Source organism: Podarcis bocagei (genome assembly GCF_964188305.1).
Source record: "Podarcis bocagei genome assembly, chromosome: 8".
In the NCBI taxonomy this organism is placed as follows: domain Eukaryota; kingdom Metazoa; phylum Chordata; class Lepidosauria; order Squamata; family Lacertidae; genus Podarcis; species Podarcis bocagei.
In genome coordinates, this window is record NC_138133.1 from 46,896,090 (window position 1) to 46,915,597 (window position 19,508).

The 19,508-nt window shown below is 40.2% G+C and overlaps 1 protein-coding gene across 2 annotated transcripts in view; it reads left to right on the forward strand.

The window, feature by feature from the left end:
• The window catches only part of LAMA3 (laminin subunit alpha 3), a 137,542-nt gene that overhangs the window by 112,797 nt on the left and 5,237 nt on the right, over positions 1-19,508 (forward strand). For both annotated transcript variants that reach the window (XM_081205493.1, XM_081205494.1), the window contains 18 exons: positions 206-322; positions 838-1,017; positions 1,836-1,978; positions 3,123-3,302; positions 5,048-5,199; positions 5,288-5,450; positions 5,841-5,974; positions 7,126-7,273; positions 9,500-9,619; positions 10,103-10,224; positions 10,875-10,995; positions 11,295-11,435; positions 11,543-11,673; positions 13,448-13,579; positions 14,774-14,918; positions 17,175-17,338; positions 17,927-18,116; positions 18,949-19,089. In XM_081205493.1, coding sequence (XP_081061619.1) covers positions 206-322; positions 838-1,017; positions 1,836-1,978; positions 3,123-3,302; positions 5,048-5,199; positions 5,288-5,450; positions 5,841-5,974; positions 7,126-7,273; positions 9,500-9,619; positions 10,103-10,224; positions 10,875-10,995; positions 11,295-11,435; positions 11,543-11,673; positions 13,448-13,579; positions 14,774-14,918; positions 17,175-17,338; positions 17,927-18,116; positions 18,949-19,089 — 2,624 coding nt within the window. The remainder of the gene's footprint in view (positions 1-205; positions 323-837; positions 1,018-1,835; positions 1,979-3,122; positions 3,303-5,047; positions 5,200-5,287; positions 5,451-5,840; positions 5,975-7,125; positions 7,274-9,499; positions 9,620-10,102; positions 10,225-10,874; positions 10,996-11,294; positions 11,436-11,542; positions 11,674-13,447; positions 13,580-14,773; positions 14,919-17,174; positions 17,339-17,926; positions 18,117-18,948; positions 19,090-19,508) is intronic.

Consider the following 19,508-nt stretch of genomic DNA (forward strand, 5'->3'; position numbering starts at 1 on the left):
ATCTCCAAAGTCAAGTGTAAAGGTGGCCATTTAATGTGCTTATATTAGGATTGAATTTGGCTGTGATGGAGTTGCTTCCCCTCCTCCTGTTGAAAGACTAGAGAACAAAGTAGTGAAGCTTCACCAGAAAATGATCCAATCCATAGTTATCAGACTGATTTAACACTTAGTTGGTTGGTGGTTTTTCTGTGTGTGTTTTTTACAGATATCAGTCCCACTCTTGATGACTTAAAGAGCAGACTTGAGGTTGCTGAGCACAAGGAAAATGTGATAAAGGCAAATCTTACAAGCTTTCAAAACAACCTTCAGGGGATAAATAGAGGTAAATAATTTGATGTGGACTTCCACTGCTGTATATTTTGTTCTGCATTTCTTATTATGCCAAGCAACTAATCCCTGGCCCAACTTCCCGCAAGCAAAACCCTACCTTCTGCCAACCACCCAAACCCCCACCAATTTTAGCAATTGGCAGAAAAATAAATAAATGAATAAATGAATAGAGATTGTGTCCTGCACTCTCTCCCCAGTCATCAGATCAATCAACTGATGAGTGGGGAGGAGGTATTCCCTTAAGATGATCTGCAGGAATTAGCCACGTAGAGCAGGGGAGCTGCGTGCAAGAGGGTGCAGAGGCCAAGACCAGTGGCTTGCAGGCCCTGGAGGGTTGGCCAACGGTAACTGTGGCCCTCAGACCAAAAACGTTAGACAGCCCTTGCCTTGTAAATAAAAAACAGCCCTACCCAAATGGGGAAGGAAAGATAATAAGGAGCAAAATATGTGGTCATATAGAAACCATTCAAATATTTGGATCTTTGTGCATCTTTTCCTTTCTGCTAGATGACACAGACGGCTTGATTACAAGCGCAAAGAACATGGTCAAAAATGCCAATGACATTACTGCTAATGTTCTCACGGAACTGAACCCAATTAAAGAAGATGTGGAAAAGATAAGGATTTCCTATGGAAGCACACAGAGCTCTAACTATAACAAGGCTTTGAATGATGCAAACAATACAGGTAGGCAGTTTGTTTGTTCCATGGGCCTCTTCCAGCTTTTCAGGAGTGATATCGGCATTTGTTTTGGAGGGGAGAACTAGGCCATGTTGCTGTTGTTGAATATTCTTTCACAAATTGCTAAATATAGATGTTATAAATCTGGTTATTGCTGGGAATTCCTAGAAAAGGTCCTTACCCAAAGACTTGGGGCACTTCCAGACTGTCACTGTTTTGTGAGTGGGATTCACTCTCAAGACTGGAAAATTCAGGTTATACAGTTAAAGTGGACTAGAAACAACAAAGCTCCTTCCAATTTTTTTTTTTTAAAGTAAGGAGCACGATGGGAAATGAAAGGAAAATGTACTGGAAAGCAAGGGATGACAATTGCTTTACTTAATGTCGTACAACCATCCCCACTACCCCTCAAACCGGCAGGATAAACATTAAATGAATAGGTTGTCGGGAAACTACCTTGGTATGAATTGAGTGTGCCCCATTATACAGTGGTACCTCAGGTTACATACGCTTCAGGTTACATACGCTTCAGGTTACAGACTCCGCTAACCCAGAAATCGTACCTCAGGTTAAGAACTTTGCTTCAGGATGAGAACAGAAATTGTGCTCCGGCGGCACGGCAGCAGCAGGAGGCCCCATAAGCTAAAGTGGTGCTTCAGGTTAAGAACAGTTTCAGGTTAAGAACGGACCTCTGGAATGAATTAAGTACGTAACCAGAGGTACCATTGTATTCCAGCAATTGCAGATTACATGACTCATATTTTGCATTTTAGTACATAATGCTTCCCTCATGTCACTAAAAAAATAAAAAATCCTATCCACAGTAAAGAACTTGACAAACATCCTCCCAGATCTGTTTAACAAGATTACACGCATCAATGAACAACTTATGCCAATAGCTAACATATCGGAGAATATAAACCGCATCAGAGAGCTCATCCAGCAAGCAAGAGATGCTGCTAACAAGGTATGTGGCTTGTGGCAGAATCTTCCATAGCTCCTCTTTCTGTCCTCTTTTGCTACCTGTCATCACATGTTCGCCCAAGAATGTTGCTACATGCCCACGCTCACATATTTTATTATTGTTACCCAGGTGTATTTAGTGAAACCTTTAATAAAGAGGAATAATTTATTCTTTAGGTCTGCCCAGAGAGCAATTTCCCCCAGGACAGGTTTGATGCTGAAAAGCCAACTGGACATCATCATCATCATCATTATTCTTATTATTATTTTATTTATACTCCACCTTTTTCCCTGATGGGATTCAAAGCAGCTTACATATTAAAATGAGAGCCACTAAAAGTATAGGAAAAACAATAATAAAAAAGTAAACATTGTTAGAAGTAAAGTTAGACACATATGTAAAATCTGTTTAAGCCATACAATTACAATTAAAAAACACAGTACGGCACCAGTCCAGTCATTAAAACAGTCAGTTCACAAAAGCATTGGGGCAAAGATGCTAATCAATGTTCATAGGACTCTACCCTTATGGAGCAGGCAAGATGGCCCCAGAGAAGGAGGGTACAAGAATTAAGTGCTAATATTGTTCACTAACTGAGTAAGAACCATTACTTACATGCTTAAAAATGTTCCTGTGCTTACCAATGTAAGTCACAAGAAAAACCAGTATTTTCCATGGGTACATGGTGCAAACATATCCTACAGGCCCACAGTAACAAAGCTTCAGTTGCCTGCTTCTCCTCTGTTTCACAGAATGTAAATATTGCTTTCCTCTTGAATACTTTAGGGGGGGGGGTCTGAAGGAGGAGCCTGTTCTACACATATAAGGTTCCTGGTCACATAGGCTACAAACTGTATAGGAAGCCCATGTATGTAGGGTAGGCTCCTCCCTCCAGACACACACAAAAAAATGGGTGGCAGAGGGAAGCCAATGGGGATACAAAAGCTGGTGTGGGCCAGGGAGCACTCTCCCAGTCACACAGTGATAACTGACAATGAAATGTCCGAATAGGACTGTAGTTGTTTACATATATTAAGGCTGTTGCATGGCTCCCCAGAACTTAAGTCAAAATTGTAATAATATTGCATGTCTGTTTTGATTCCCATATGAGTTTGTAACTGATTATATTCATTTTTATTTTTAATAGGTTGCTGTTCCCATGAGGTTCAATGGCAGTTCTGGGGTTGAGGTCCGGCCTCCACATAACCTTGATGACTTGAAAGGCTATACTTCTCTTTCTTTGTATCTGCAAAGGCCTCTCTCACGATTGGACAGCCCACGGCGGCAGACGTCCAACATGTTTGTCATGTACTTGGGTGACAAGGATGTAAGTATTCGTTTCTTGTCTCCATTATTTTTATTAATATTTATTACGTTATTCACCCATCATTATGGACAATGGGTTGTAAATATCTGAGCAGCTGTTCAATAATTGAATTACTTTGATAAAGTGAGTATCTCTGCAAAAAGCAAACAAAACAAAAAGTCTATGTGAATTCAGTTCTGCCAATTTGTTTATTTTATATAGTTTTAGGTGGCAATTTTTTCAATTTTTATTTTATGCAAGATACACACAGTTTTATGTGGCCATTTGGAACCAAATTAGCCTTAAAAAGCAAATGTGCTTTTAATTTGCCATCCATTGATAATTTGAAAGCTTGCAGTCCAATTGTAAATAAAGGCCCATTGTGTTATAATTTAAAATTACATTTCAGGAATTTAAAAAACAATAAAGGGATAATTTTATTCTTATACCTTAGAACCTCACATATGTAAGTAGTTTGTGTATCACTGTGTGAATGTGTCCCACTTTTTGACTATAATATTAGCTGAAAGTAGAGTGACGGTTACATCTTTTAAACATGCACAGACATGGCTTATTAACTTAATTTGGGGCGGCAAATGTGAATGGACATCGGACTATTCTATCTAACAGTCAATTAACTGAAAGTGGCTTGTGGGCCCAGGCATAGTAGGCTGAAGCTGGTGGGGGCCAAGGCACGGGAAGATGCAGTAATTACAAGACAAGCATTTTAGGATTAAACAGACCACAACTTCAATAATTGCAGATGTCAGTAGGCATTGGGTGTGTATTCTGAATCATACAGACCATCTGGATTTGGCAGGGTTAATCTTAGGTTAAGGGTCACGCTATGACGTATATCAAATTGGGGCGACTCCTCCAGAATCATCATTTGGGGTGGGGGAGCTATGGCCCATCATTCCCTGCCTGGACAGAAACGTGTTCCTCTGGACTCCCTTAATGGGGTACCCTGATTCTTGGGAGTAAGGGATGGGACTCCCAACCCCCACTCCTTTGCCTTGACTAAAGATCCACCACCATGCCTTATCCACTAGCAAGTTGTGACAATAGCTATGAGGTAGGCAAAAGCATCAGATAGGCTCAATTTGGCTTAGGGAATAATTCCTCCCTGGCCAAATATTTCCCTATGGACCTTCTTGGATGTTAAGATCAACAGAAGGGGCCCTATTGGTAATTTGGCCACTCTCAGAAGTTTGGGTTTTTGTGACCTGGAGAGGGCATTCCCTGTGGCGGTCCTTAAGTTTTGGAATTCTATTCCCACAGAGATGTATCTGACACCTTCATAATGTAGTTTACATAATATATTGCAGAGGCACATTTTTACTCTTTTGACACATGAGATAAATATTCTCAATTCTTGTGACTGTAATTTGTTTGCATACTATATTTTTAAATTTCTGGAACCCATAGGGAAAGGCAAGTAAGAAATAAAAACATAACCAGAAGGCTCAAAACTATAGTTCCAATACTTCTTGGAGTTGGTGTGCCTCTTTAACTGGCCTAGAATTGGTTTATGCTTCAAGTTATAAATGACACCAATTGGCAGCTGCCATCTTGGGGCAAATGGCAGCTTTAGGAGGGTAATTTTCACTGGGACCACAAAATAGGTAGAAAAGGTTGGGTGAGGGGAATGTACTCCCTGTGCACAGCCTAACAGTCACAAACAACTGATACTTCTAAAGATTATTTAAAAATAAATAAATGTGAAGCCAGCTTTCTTAATTAATTTTTTTTTTTTTCATGTTTAGAGTTCCAAGGACTACATAGGCATGGCTGTCCGCGATGGCCGTCTCATTTGCGCCTATAGTTTAGGGGGCGATGAAGCCGAAATACGGGTGCCGGAATCAGTGTTTGAAAGCGATACCAAGGATGCAATTTTGGATCGTGTGCAGTTTGAAAGGTATGGGACTCTATAAAAAAAATCCTTCCCGATGTTTTTGTGGGCTTAGGTTGAGATATTCAAATTTTGTCCCCCCCCCTTTTTTTAGGATTTACCAGTATGCAAAACTGAATTACATTCAAGGTGCAACCTCTCCTTCACCATCAAGCTTTGGGCCTTTTGATGACAGCAGTGGAAACAGCCATACTCTTCTCAACCTGGATCCTGACAATGTGGTCTTCTATGTTGGAGGATATCCGTCAGATTTTATAGTAATGTGTTTATAACTTATGGAAATATTGTGTGTGTGTGTGTGTGTGTGTGTGTGTGTGTGTGTTGTAAATCAAGTGCTGATACTCCAGATTAGTCTTTCATTTCATATTTGCTTCACAAAAAGGACCGAAGCAATAACAATGCATAACTTATTGTTATTATTAATATTCTGCTGGGAGCTGCCAAGAGTGGCTAGGGAAATCCAGCCAGTTGGGCGGGGTATAAATTATTATTATTATTATTATTATTAGTCAGTATGAGATATATATCATAGGTGGGTTTCAAAAAATCTAACCAAATTTTGCATTGAAAAGCAGAATTCATCAATCTGAATAATTAATTAAAATTATGGGGCTGAATTTCACTGAAGACTGTTTTTACTTTTACAGCTTCCCAGTACGCTAAACTACTCTCCTTATGAAGGCTGCATTGAACTGGATAGCTTGAATGAGAGAGTTATCAGCCTGTACAATTTCAAGAGGAGTTTTAATCTTGATACCAGTGAAGTACAACCATGCAGAAGGTAAATTAAAAAAAAAAAATCCTATCACATGGCATGTGCTGTATATTTGGAATTTTATAATACATAGAATCATAGAGTTGGAAGGGACCCTGAGGGTCATTTAGTTCAACCCCCTGCAATGCAATAATCCTGCCCACAGCCATCCCTGGGTGGGCTCGAACCACCAGCCTTCTGGTTGACAGCCAGGTGCACTGACGCATTGTGCCACAGAATAATCTATCACCAGTGTTCAAAACTCCCATTGTTCTAGGTGCATTTTGCGACAGGAAATTTCATTGGTGTGAGCAGTTTCTGAGCTCTGGGCTCAGTTCTGCGCCTAAGATTTCAGATTTAAAACTGCAGAGTGGAAGGAAAGGAGGAACTTTTTCTGCCTCCCCACTTCCAGCTACTCTCTGAAGACTAGAGAAGTATTAAGAATATTAGGGGGGTGGGCAGGGGAAAGACTAGACCATGTGAAAAATGAACATAGTATTTTTGCTGCAGTTCATTCATTTTCAGTATCGTATTCTTGTTACAAAAAAGCGCGCCTAAACCGTTGTTGTGCCCATAACCTAGGTTTAAGGTGCAATTAGCTCCTAGCTTTCATATCTCAGTTTCTAACACTGTCACACTCTCCTTATCCCAGTCAAAGTTTAGCAATTGTGGCCTCAAGAGAGATCTTTTCTATCATATTGTAATGACATCCACATGGAACAGAATTAGCAAAGGAAGCTGAACATGTGTTCAGCAAGCCTTACAATTAGGTGTGCTGAACTGCTCCAAGTCCTATGCAGTTTTTAAGAAGCCCATACAGACAACTCAGGCATTCTTTGTGTAAAATCTTTTCCACTTAGTAGGTTGATACTAATGATTAAGCTGTCAGAGGATGAGAATGCTCATCTTGGGGAAGGAAGGTCATCTGTGTGGGCTTGCTGTGAGATCGTGCAAGATAAATCCACTGTGTAGATTCTTCTTGTTTATATCCCAACAGGAGAAAGCAGCCTTTTTTTAAATAATTGTGACAAAAAAATTGTTATAAAAAGTTTTAAAATACAACTTCCCCTTTTTATGATCTCAAACTGAAAAATACTAATTTTGTGAATGTTTGCTTAACATACTTCTTGAGATTCTGAACACGCAGTAGTTCTCACTTCCCCCTTTCTTTGTTACAGATATAAAGAACAGTCTTCCAGACTTTATTTTGAAGGCACAGGTTATGCACATGTTGATGTAACTTCACCAACTAGCGCTTTTCGACGATATGAACAAACCATTCAGACTACTACAGATGATGGAATTGTGTTTTTTGCAAGTAATCAGGTAATATTTCTGCTCATGTGGAGAAAGAGATTCATGCAAATAATATTTGCATAACAATTAAGAGTGAATGGATAAGAAAATTGAATTGTAGAACCTGAATGTAATTAGGAAAAATGTTTAAAAAGCATGTGCTTTACACATGTCTTGTAAAACACAGTGCAGTGGTGCCCCGCAAGACGAAATTAATTCGTTCCGCAAGTTTTGTCGTCTAGCGAATTTTTCGTCTTGCGAATCACGAAATCCCATAGGAATGCATTGAAAATCAATTAATGCGTTCCTATGGTCAAAAAAAGTCCAAACAAAGCCAAATTTGGTACAACAACAGTTTATTAACTGCTCTTTAAAGTCACACATACTGTAAAGAGCAGTTCAAAAATTGAAGGGAAAATAAATTAACTTTATAAACATGACAGAAAAACATTTAAAAATCAACAAAGTGTACAGTACATTTTCTAAGACTCTGGGGGACCACTCAAAGAAGGCTCCTCTTCCATTCTTTGCTTCTTGCTGAAGAACCCCCTCCTCAACTGTTCCCCCAGCCACCCACCACACAGAAATTCAAATCCAGAATTTTTTTAAAAAAACAGCAGAGTGGCCCAATGGTCACAGAAAATCATAAAAATTCCCAAAAAGCCCCACAAGCTCCCAGATCATCGCAACCCCCCCCCACAACACCAAGTCCTTGAATCCCAAACACCCCAACCCAAAATCCAACCCCCCCCAAAAAAAAGTTTTAAAAGTTTAATTTACCAAATGGATGCAAGAGAAGTTCTGGAAAAGTTTTGGAAAAGCTTCAAAAGTGAGCAAAGTCTGAGAAAAGGCTACAAAACCACGTGCTAACAGTTGCTCCTCGAAGTCAAGTCGCAACTGCAGCTGTTCAAGCTAAGCACCCTTTGTTTTAACGGTTTTAAGCAGTGGCGTAGCGTGGGGAGTGCAGGGGGGGCCGGCCGCACTGGGCGCAACATCTGGGGGTTAGGGTTAGGGGGCGCAAATCCACGGGTTAGGGGGCGCAAATCCACGGGTTAGGGGGCGCAAATTACTTGCATTGCCCCGGATGCTGACAACCCACGCTACGCCACTGGTTTTAAGAAAAAGGAAACAAAGTCGCGAGACGTTTTCGTCTTGCGAAGCAAGCCCATAGGGAAATTTGTCTTGCGAGGCAACTCGAAAACGGAAAAACCTTTCGTCTAGCGAGTTTTTTGTCTTGCGAGGCATTCGTCTTGCGAGGTACCACTGTGTTTCATACTGCTTGGTGGCAAAAATTGATGAGTAACTTCAATGATTATTGAGAAATCTTAGTTAACTAATTCTTCAGGCCAGGGCAGAAGCTTAATCAATTGAAAGAAGACTATTTTAGATCCATTTAAAGCTTTGTATTATTCCAGCAAGGAATTCTGATGCCAGCAGGCACCATAGAAACATATGGCAGAAGTGGAAAGAATGGTTATGCCCAATTCCTTTGCCCACAGTCAAAAGACTTGAAGAAGTGAGGTTAGCAGGTGAAATGTTTTGAATGAAAGATTAGGAGAAATTACTGTAACAACCCCCAACCTAAATATTCAGCCTGTGATTTACTGTGTTCACTGCTTTGTGTTGTCTTCATATAGAAAAATGCTATATGTGTTTTATAAATAAATAGAGTTGAGGCAAAAGTTTTGCACATGTCAGATCAAAGGAAATACTGCTTGAGTAAAAAAAATGTAGATGTGAATCAACTGAAAGGATGAATTATTCCTCAGGGCATAGCGATAAAATTTTCTTTCAGAGTTGCCCTTCTGCTTTCTCTAACGTAGGCCACTTACGTAATAGTAGGACAGAACTGCAGTAAGCAGAACAAAGTCCTCAAAGGAATGCCTGTGTTTTCTTGAGCTTTTTCGTGGTACAACATATTGAACTCCTAACCTAGAAATGTATAATAAGGCTGTGGAACCTGCCATGGCAATCATACCAGCTCTGGCCAATCCAGAAACTTGTATGCAGCCAATTGTAAGGCTGACGTTGTAAGGCTGTTGTGTTCCGCATAAAGGCGAGTTATGGATTTCTGAAATGTGGCTCAGATTCAAATTCATCTGTACATTCAGCCACTAGAACTGGTAATGCACATTTTCTTTAAAATGTTGAGGCTGAAATTTTCAGGATTACTGCACAGAGTACTGCTAATTATGCCTAATTCAAATAAATGACTCTTTATAATATATTACATGACATATTATTTTTTAATTGCAGGACAAGTTCATTTGTTTGAGGATTGAAAAAGGCCAGCTGGTACTCAGGTATAAAGTTGATTCACAGCCTCCAAAAGAAGCAAAGAGCCAAGTGGTCATAAACAACGGAATGGATCAAATAGTAAGGTTTTTTTAAAAAAATGTAAAATAAATGAATATCCGACTATGTAATCACTTATGAATGATGCTATAAATGAAGCAAATTCACACCATTTATAAAAGTTAACATTTCTGCTTAGCATCTTCTAGATGTTATGTCCTTTTTTCCTTCAAAGGGAAAAAAGCCCTGTTTAGGGAAGCTTTTAATGTTTAACAGGTTATTGTATTTTAGTGTTTTGTTGGAAGCTGCCCAGAGTGGCTGGGGAAACCCAGCCAGATGGGCGGGATATAAATAATAAATTCTTCTTCATCATCTTCTTCTTCTTCTTAGAACTTAGTCTTCTCACTTTTACTAGTTATTTAACTACCCAATGGAACAACAGTTAGATTAACTTCTGAAGCATTATTTGTTTTAAAAACAAGTTGTGATAATATGAAATTTATATATAAATTCCCTTGTTTCTTTGTAGGCTGGTTTAAAATCTGATTGTTTTATTCATTTCAGGTTCTTTTACTCATTGGCCCACAAATAGTTGCTTTCGGCAGGCCTAGAGAACAAGTTAACATAAGTATGTTTCCGTTCAATTCATATTACCTCGGTGGAATCCCAGCCTCTATAAGAGAACGGTGAGTTACACTACAGATTACTCCCTAAGATTGTTGTGTTGTTTTATGGATGGAAGTCAGGCCTGCACAACTTGGGGTCCACCGAGCTGAATGTGTTGTGGTCTGACGTTTCTCCTGTGTTTGATGCCTAGTGTGAGTATTGTCAAATCACCTTGAACGCTACAAATACTTGGCGGCTGGGCTGTATTCAGCTTGGTAGGTTTCATTTGTGCAGGCATGATTAACACAAAGCAGAGCGTTTCACTGAAAGACCTAGATGGTCCTTTTCCAGGTCTGGGTTGAACTGTAAGGCCTTAAGTTTGTACCTCCAGTTCCAGTTCACAAACACAAAAGCTTACTACGTAGATACAAATATATGCTTCACGTAAGTTTAATGCCGGTTTGCACTTGTCATTCTGCCATTGTAATACTTCTCTCATGTGTATAGTGGGGGCCAGTGAATAGAGTGGCAGATTTGAGAGTGGGATACCCTTTTCTAACCAAGATATTTAATTAGTGATCTAGGGCAATTCACAATCTCTTAACAGCACTTACTGAATTACTCTGGAGATAAGAAGTGGAAAACAGTTTGTACATGAAATGAGACATTTGGAATCAATAATGGCAAATTTAAAGGCTATGTGGTATTTTTTCTTTCTTTATGGAAACAGCTTTAATATATCGACACCTCCATTTCGTGGGTGCATGAAGAATGTAAAAACTTCTTTTGAGTCTTCTCCTACCATCTCTGAGATGCTTGGTGTCAGCAAAAATTGTCCCGAAGACTGGAAGGTAATTTGCCGATTACAACTTCCTTAGGTACTGGATACTAATCTATAGAGCTCAACATTGTTTGATCATGATAGCATTTCATTCATATAATGAATTTAAGACCCCCCCCCCCAAAAAAAAAACTTTGCAAAGTGAGGACTTTCACACCTTTCCAGAATAAGATATGTGAGCCCCACATTCCCATGGAGCCCATAATGTGAGATCCATTAATTGCACTTGATATATTAGACAGAAGCAAGGAAAGTGGGAATGACTCTTCTGAAAAAGGAAACCTATTCATTATCCATTTGTATTTTTAGCTTGTGAGAGCTGCGACTTTTTCTAAGAATGGAGTACTTGATTTGAGTGATGATGGTTTTCCATTTCCTAACGACTTCCAAATTGGATTTGGCTTTCACACATTGGCCCTTGATGGAACATTGCTATATTACAATTTACGGGTATGAGAGATATATCTTCTTTTGTTCTCCTGTTCAACGATAATCATAGCCCCCTTTTTGCCAAAGCTAAAACCTCAAAAATTAAATTTTGGTTTGTTTGTTTTTAGCCTGATGTGCTTACTGTGCTCCTGAGAAATGGCTTTGTCATCGTAAAGTTAGCTGATGAAGAAGGTCAGTCTAGCAAGAGATATGAAGATGGCTCAATGCATTATGTAACAGTGATGAAAGAGGGTGACACGTAAGTCCAACACTTTATGGGACAGAGTGAATACTATGTTAGAGAAAAAATATGGGGCTGTATTGCTTGACTTGACATTTGATTATATAATATCTAGAAAGTTAAAACTGCATTAGGATTAATGCCAGCAGTTGATGTGGAACCTCTGAATAAACAGGAGACTTTTTTTGTATTTTCAAAGTCATCACAGTTCCATTATTGAATATTAGAGCATTTTCTGTGACAAAACGTAGACCCAGTTTATTTTTGTGTGTTCTGTATGCGCTTATCCCTGTGCTTGGTACGCCAGTTTCACAACCCACTCCTCTTCCATAGGGCATGATCAAGAGCTCTGCAGCTCTGCACATAAGAGTAGAAAGGCTTTTCATACTCTTCCGTGAGACTTCACTGGCATTTCCCATTGTGTGCACTATGTGCTTCCCTCTCAGAGAACAGAATGAAGCAAATATTGTGCACACAGAGCTCTGCAAGCAGATTGAAACTGCTAGATCACAACTAGCATGTATAAATTGATCTCTTAGCTTTCCCAGGTTATGCTAAATACACAGATGCTGCTAACCTTTTGCCTCCACATCTTCTTTGTATGGACTTGCTCAGATATCTTCTTTTCACATCTGTTTTGATATTTGCTAGCAACCTAGGAATCATGGCATTTTTAATTTTACATAAATCCACCTAATGGGGAAATTCTGTAATGTTGCTGCAATTGTGAAACCTGTGCCCACTGTTAATTTGTGTTGGCTTGGTGGAGCAGAAGCTTCTATGATTAGATTCCGCTGATGTGCATCTCATGTGACGATCATCACCATGGTTAACCTGGTTAGTTGAACGTTCAGTCATGGTTTGGCCATCACAAATATTGGCTTCTTACTCCATGTATACCAGCTTCTGGAAGGTAACCTGGCAGGAAATAACCCTATCCCATGACAACCAACTAGCTGCTTGAATTCTGTGTGGAGAGCACTGCGGCAACAATCCAATTCATCAACAATAATGTGTCAAATGTAATGGTTTGATTTCTAAAATAATGCCTATATGGAGTTTTAGAATCTGTATTGGATGCTCTCATTTAGTCACATGGGTATACATAGACTGCATGGGCCCTTTGGCTAGCCACAGAAAATGTTAGACTGTTAATGAGTGGTGTAGGTTTTGTGCTGCAGTGTGAAAACAAAGAGCAAAAGAGGCACCAACGTGGCCACATACTTCTGCATAAGTTGTGCGGAATCTTATTCTACTCTGCTTAATCACGGTCCCATGCAGAAAAGGGGAGCTCTACTGCAGCCAGTCCAAATTTAATAAATACACGATTAAAAAATAAATAGACAGTGGTGCTTATATGCAACCCTTTTCCATCTAAGTTGTAACAGGAGAACAAGACTGTGCTTGAAGTCATAATTTACCCGCTCAGGGTATCATCTTTTGTGAATTCTAGATTAGTGTCCATTAGAAGCTGGACCTTTTGGGTAGCTGCCTCAGTATTATAGAATGTCCTCCTTCTGGGGGCTCTCACTTGCCTATTTTTTGAGGCCGGCAAAAAAAAAATGTTCTAGGCTTTTGAAAATGAGTTAACTAAGATATACACTGATCTGATTGGTTGGTTTTCTTTTCTTTTTAAAAAATGTACTAGTAGTGCTTTATGCTGTAAACAGCTTTGTGAACCACGGTTAAAACGTACTGTACGAATGTTAAGTGGCTGATGAAATTAATGTTGGGATGACTTAACAGTTTTGCTCTCAAAATTTCACGCTAGGTTTTGTTTTTCTCATTCCAGGCTTAAGATGCTAGTTGATGATGTGCCTGAGTCAACAATCGTTGGAACCCTTGGAAGGAAAACAATGAGTCGGCCAATAGAGTTGGGTGGGAATGATTTTGAAGGATGCATTTCCAATGTCTTTATACAAAGGTAAACATATTGCACAAGAGCACAGACTGTTCCAATCCATTAATATGGTACTTTCTGCTCCTCACAAAACCAGTGTTTACAATGAGCACAACAGAATCGTAATATGCTGCACGATGCCTTTGGGCACATACTGAAAAAGTAGCATCTGTATGCCTGAAAGTGAAACCAGAACGTTAGCAAGTAGTACCTGAAAAAGACAATGCTGTATTGTGCAGGGTTTGGATCACCGTTCCTCTGTGTTGACTGTACTGCTGGCATTTGCCATACAGCTTAACTCGTGGACTATCAGGAAATTGGTGCAGATTAGGCACACTGCAGCTTCCCAGTGCAGCTTGCACTGCATCAGTTTATCAGAACCCACCCAAAATGTGCGGAGGTACAGTTGTGATACTTTTACACTTTCATAACTGTTTTGGTGTTGCTGGGTCCCAGAGGCAGCACCAGAAAAATATTTCAGGGGCTGCAAACAGGAGGGGCAAAGTATATTTCTAGGTAGGCAAGTTGCTCTCTGAAAGAAAAATAACAGTATGTGTTAAGGACAGGGGTCCAGCAATGAAGAGAAGGGCAAGTTCCTCATTTAGAGGGGCGCTTGCCCCTCTTCCTCTGGTACCACCCATACTGAGACCACCTGCTCATTTCTCTCAACTCAGGCTGCAATCTTTTACCCCCTGTAGACTTTAGCTCATGTAACCTATCCAGTGTATCAGCTATTTTCTAACATAAATATTATAGAACTTTTTGCTAAATCAGATTCCAGGTGGGAGGCCCCTGTGAGAGAAAGTAATATTTTTGCACATCGCCCCTTAACAGAATAAGTAAGGAGCCACTTAAAAGAGAAGTATTATTGACTGGGCAAGGCAGAACATTCATCAATTCAACTAAGATTTTCAAATTTATAGATGTTATTGCCTGTATTGTGTGTGCTTATTCTCAGCACAGCTGCATTCAGAACACCTTTCCCAAAGATGCATTAATTTTTCACTAATAAAGTAGTGCCAATAAAAATGCCACCTCCAAATGTGTCACCTCGTATACAAAACACAGTAGAAAGGCAAAGCATTTAGAGGGAAAACTAGGCTACATTGATTTATTTGTACTGTCTTCCTAGAAAAAAGAATTTCTCCTATGTATTTTACAAGCCTATCAGCTGGCTCCGCTATGTGAAATATGTGCTTTCTCTTACATCTATTCCAGATCAGATCGGCTTCCTCAAGTACAAAACCTAACTGATAACACTAAGAAGATTGATGTGTCCTTAGGATCCTGTATGATAAAGAAACAACCCAAGCTGATGCTGCTGAAAGACCTGAATGATGTGGACCATCCAAGGCTTTTAAAGGTTGGGAGTTCAGAGTTCTGTAAAGAAAAGGAAAAGAAAAGAAAATGCAAGTTTATGCAACAAGAAAACATACCGTATTTTTCGCTCCATAAGGCACACCTGATGATAAGGCGCACCTAGTTTCTAGAGAGGGAATTCAAGAAAAAAAATATTATTTAACGGGAGCGCTGAGCAGAACCTGTCTGCATCCCAGGCTCTGCTCAGCGCTCCCTTTCACAAGCCACGTGGAGTGTGTGTGTGGCTCTCGGGGGCTTTTCCCCGAGGAGGGAGAAGGGCAGCACACATGACGCACACACATTTTCCCTTGCTTTTTAGGAGGGAAAAAATGCGTTCCATGGAGCAAAAAATACGGTAACTTCTGATTGTTATGTTATTTAATTATAGAACTATGTCTAGTTCTCTAGACATAGAAATCAGGATTCCAAAATGCTTGGGAGCCTCCATGAGTACAGGAGGCGTCCTTGTTGCAAACAGTTACCCTTAAACACACAGAGGGCAATGGGGATGGGAGGTGAGCTTGTGCCCCTCTCCTCTCCTTGCTTGTGCTAGTAAGCCTTATAATGAAAGCCTGAGTAGGGCAAGTGGTGATAGCAGAAGCATAATGAAAGAGAGCTCTGACTGAGAACAAACTCTGGGAAATGAGTTGGGTAAAGGAAGTACTGTAGAAAGATCTGTTGTAAATAACCATGCTGCTCAGCATGGAAGGGAAACCTATTTGGATACATTCAGTGAACGTTGTCAACAAATAAGCCATTTGTAAATTTTTTGCTAATGTGCTTGAATTAGTATATACAGTACACGCTTTGAAAGAATAACAGTTGGTAATTACCATGGAAAGAACATAGTTATCTCACATCTTACGTGAGGGTTACATTCCTGGCTATTGTACTTATGAGCAAAATTGCATAAAACCAGAACAACCCCTATAAAACTGGGGGTGGGGGCATCGCTGCATTTACCAGTGAGGTGTGAGTGCAGCAAATGTAGTCTTCCTCCTCTGCTTCCTTGCTGGATGCTGCTTCATGGGATGATAAGGGGACAAGTGTGGTTGATCAATAGCCAGAAGAAGTACAGTGGTACCTCGGGTTAAGTACTTAATTTGTTCTGGAGGTCTGTTCTTAACCTTAAACTGTTCTTAACCTGAAGCACCACTTTAGCTAATGGGGCCTCCTACTGCCGCTGCGTCGCCAGAGCACGATTTCTGTTCTTAACAGAACAGTTCTTAACCTGAAGCACTATTTCTGGGTTAGCGAAGTCTGTAACCTGAAGCGTATGTAACCTGAGGTACCACTGTACCGTATTTTTCACTTCATAAGACGCACCTAGTTTTTAGAGGAGGAAAGGGGGAAAGCCCCGATTTTGGGGGGATCAGCTCACAGTTGTTGAGCTGACTTTGCAAAGCGAAAAAACCCCGTTTTTATGGGGTTCACCTCACAGTTCAGCAGCTTCTTTAGGAAAGGAAAGGGAGCAGTTTCTACAGTTTCCAGACAGATAATCTAATCAGCCAGTCACATGTCGCTGGGGAAACAGCCTCCGTCTGCAGGACATTCAACAAGGAGGCCTGGGCAAGGGGGCAGGGCCAGAAAGGGAGCCAGCGATCGACCACACATTCACTCCATAAGACGCACAGGCATTTCCCCTTACTTTTAAGGAGGAAAAAAGTGTGTCTTATGGAGCGAAAAATACGGTACTTGGCTGTAGTTCAGATCCAGAGGTGGGTTGCATGGGCTCATTTTGTGCTAGTGTTGCTTCCTTCATCAGGAGTATGGTGATTGGCAACTGCTACTCTCGTCTTTTGAGCTCATCATGGATTCCATTTTCTATAGATTCCAGTTCCCATCAGCTCCTTCTAGCATGACAAATGGTAAAGGATGACAGGAATTGTGGTTCACCATCCCTACTATAAAGGGAGTCACTTTTGAGTAAACATACATAGATTGCCAATCAGAAGAGGATGGATAATTTAATCAAGAACACCACACTGAGAGCGGAGAGGAATAGCATTTACTTTTGAAAACCTTGAAAACCTCAAGTTGTGACTCAATGATTTTTGAAACATAGTTCTAAAAATATCCTCAGATCTACGACAGATACCAGAGAGAAAAACAAGATGTCAATTTTCAGACACGACAAATGAGTGAATACACTCAATGATCTCAAGGAAATGCACAACTCTGCAAAATTATTACCCCCCAACCTTGTATTAGATTATTCTTAAGAGGTGCCAGTACTAAATATTTACATTTTCTTTTCCAGAGGAAAAAAACCATTGCCTATTTGACAGATGGAAGTATGCAGCAAAACAAGAAGGGCTGTCCTTTACATGCTCAGTTAAATTTTGTCACTGGAGCATATCATTTTGGCAATACTCCTGACACTTATTTGTTGTTTACAACATCTCAAGCATCATCAAGAGACAGGTAATGGGATTTGTTGTGGTTGTTGTTCTCAACATTTTCAAAGCATCTAGAATTCCATGGAATATTTTCAGGCTGAGACCTAGCTGTTGTCTGGCAAAGTAGACGATGGCTGGGTCAAAGGCAGCAGACAAACAGGCTGGAATTCAGACACTGGAACAGACAAACAAGGGCCAGAGAAACAATTGGAAGGCAGGCTGGTGGCTAGGCACCAGGTTGCCGGAGGGAGGGGATCATGTCCCCAAACATCATACAGGTACTTTCAGACTGGGTTCCTAGGAACATATTTTATTCCATATTGTAATAATCATGTAAATAAGGCAATGCGGCATTTGTTTGACTATATATGTGATAATCAGTTCTGGGCTTGGATACAGCAATCCAGGTTCAAATATCTGGTTATACTTGGAGCTTATTGATGTCTTTGTGGTAAATTATATCCTTCATCAAAGAGTAATTGAGAGCACAGAAGAGAGAGGAACTTGGAAGCAACTGAATATTAATTTAATGAGAAATATAATAATATAACCATTGCATTTTCTGCTTCTGTATTGGTTAATCTTCTCTGAACTTAAAAAAATGTAATTCAAGGTCCCATTTTGCTGTGGACATTCGTACATCATCATCTAGAGGATTGATCTTCTTCATGGGAGACAAGCTGGGGAACAGCTACACAGCTCTTTTCCTTTCAAAAGGGCGTTTTGTGCTTTTACTTGCTGCTGATGGAAGGAAGATAAAAATCAAAAGCAAAGCTAAATACAATGATGGACAGTGGCATACTGTGAGTATGAAATCTGCCTTGGCTAAAGGATTCAGTCATTTAGTGCATAGGGTAGCCATTGTGACAGATCTCTAACTCTGAAGGAGGCAGCTTGTGGACAAAAGCTATCACTGCCATGGTGGGAAGGAGAAGCAGCAAAGTCTAGTGATACAATTATTGACCAAACCAGTGGCTCCCAATTGGTGGTCCATGGACCCCAGGGAGTTTGCGTAACCTACGTGAGAATTGTGCCATGGACCCGCTGCCGTAGACCCACAAAAGCTACTACAGAGGTATCAAATTTTTCAAAAGTAGGGGGTCCATGTCTTGGCTTTTGAAAAACAGGGGGGCCACAGTATTTCGCTAATTGGGAACCACTGGTCCAAACCACTTTATTTTCATGCCATCTGCTGAGGGTATCTGACTGGAACCCAATCCATGATTTGCCTCTCATTCCCCTCTCCTTCTGTGGCTGGTTAGTTCAGATCAATTTCTGGTGAAATTTAAAACACAGAGAATCTCTCATACTCTCCACATTAAGGAACTGCCAGATGACTACATGGCAGCAAATTACAGTTTATTTAACATCCACTCAGGCATTACTGTCACCAGCTGAAGCCTCCAGCCCTCATTGTGAATATATATTTCAGGATGTGTGGACAATGCCAGGTGAAGGTCAGTTATGTGTCCCCCATAGAATGCTAAACTTCAAAATAGTTTTTAAAAAGGCACAGTCCTGTTATCACTTAGCATGAAAAAAGCAGTTATGTGTTACTCCAAGAGGACATTTAGCACTGCTTTATTTTTTAAACTTGGGTGTATTTGTTTAAGACTGTGCTTGTTTTCTGAAAAGGTGGTGTTCAGCAGAGCTGGAAAGAGAGTACGACTTGTTGTTGATGGTTTGAAAGCTCGGGAAGTAAACACAGAACCTTCCTTCTCTGCCATGACTGAGTCACCGATCTACCTAGGAGGGGTTCCTTCACTGAAAATTCAGGTAAAAAGCTGATGTTTCAGTTGATGTGGACTTAGATGTGGTTGGCTCAAGGCAGTTAACATTTTCTTTTTCCAGCTGCATAAAATCAGGGGTGGTTCCAGATGACCTGCTTATTCAGCATTCATCTTGAGTTGTTTGTAGGCAGATTAGATAACAATACTTAATGAGCATTCATTCTAGTTTGTTAGCAAGGAGGTAAGTTTAGCCAATGCTAGTATCCCATGTTTTCCAGTGCATTTTCCCCACACTTTCCTTATCATAAAAAATCCAATCTTTTGGGGAAGTGGGCTTGTTGCACAATACATCCCAATCAGCTATAATGGCACAACCTGAATTTGCTGGTGTGTGTTTCAATGCCACTAGTATCATAGAATTATAGCGTTGGAAAGGACCCTGGGGATCATCTAGTCCAACCTTCT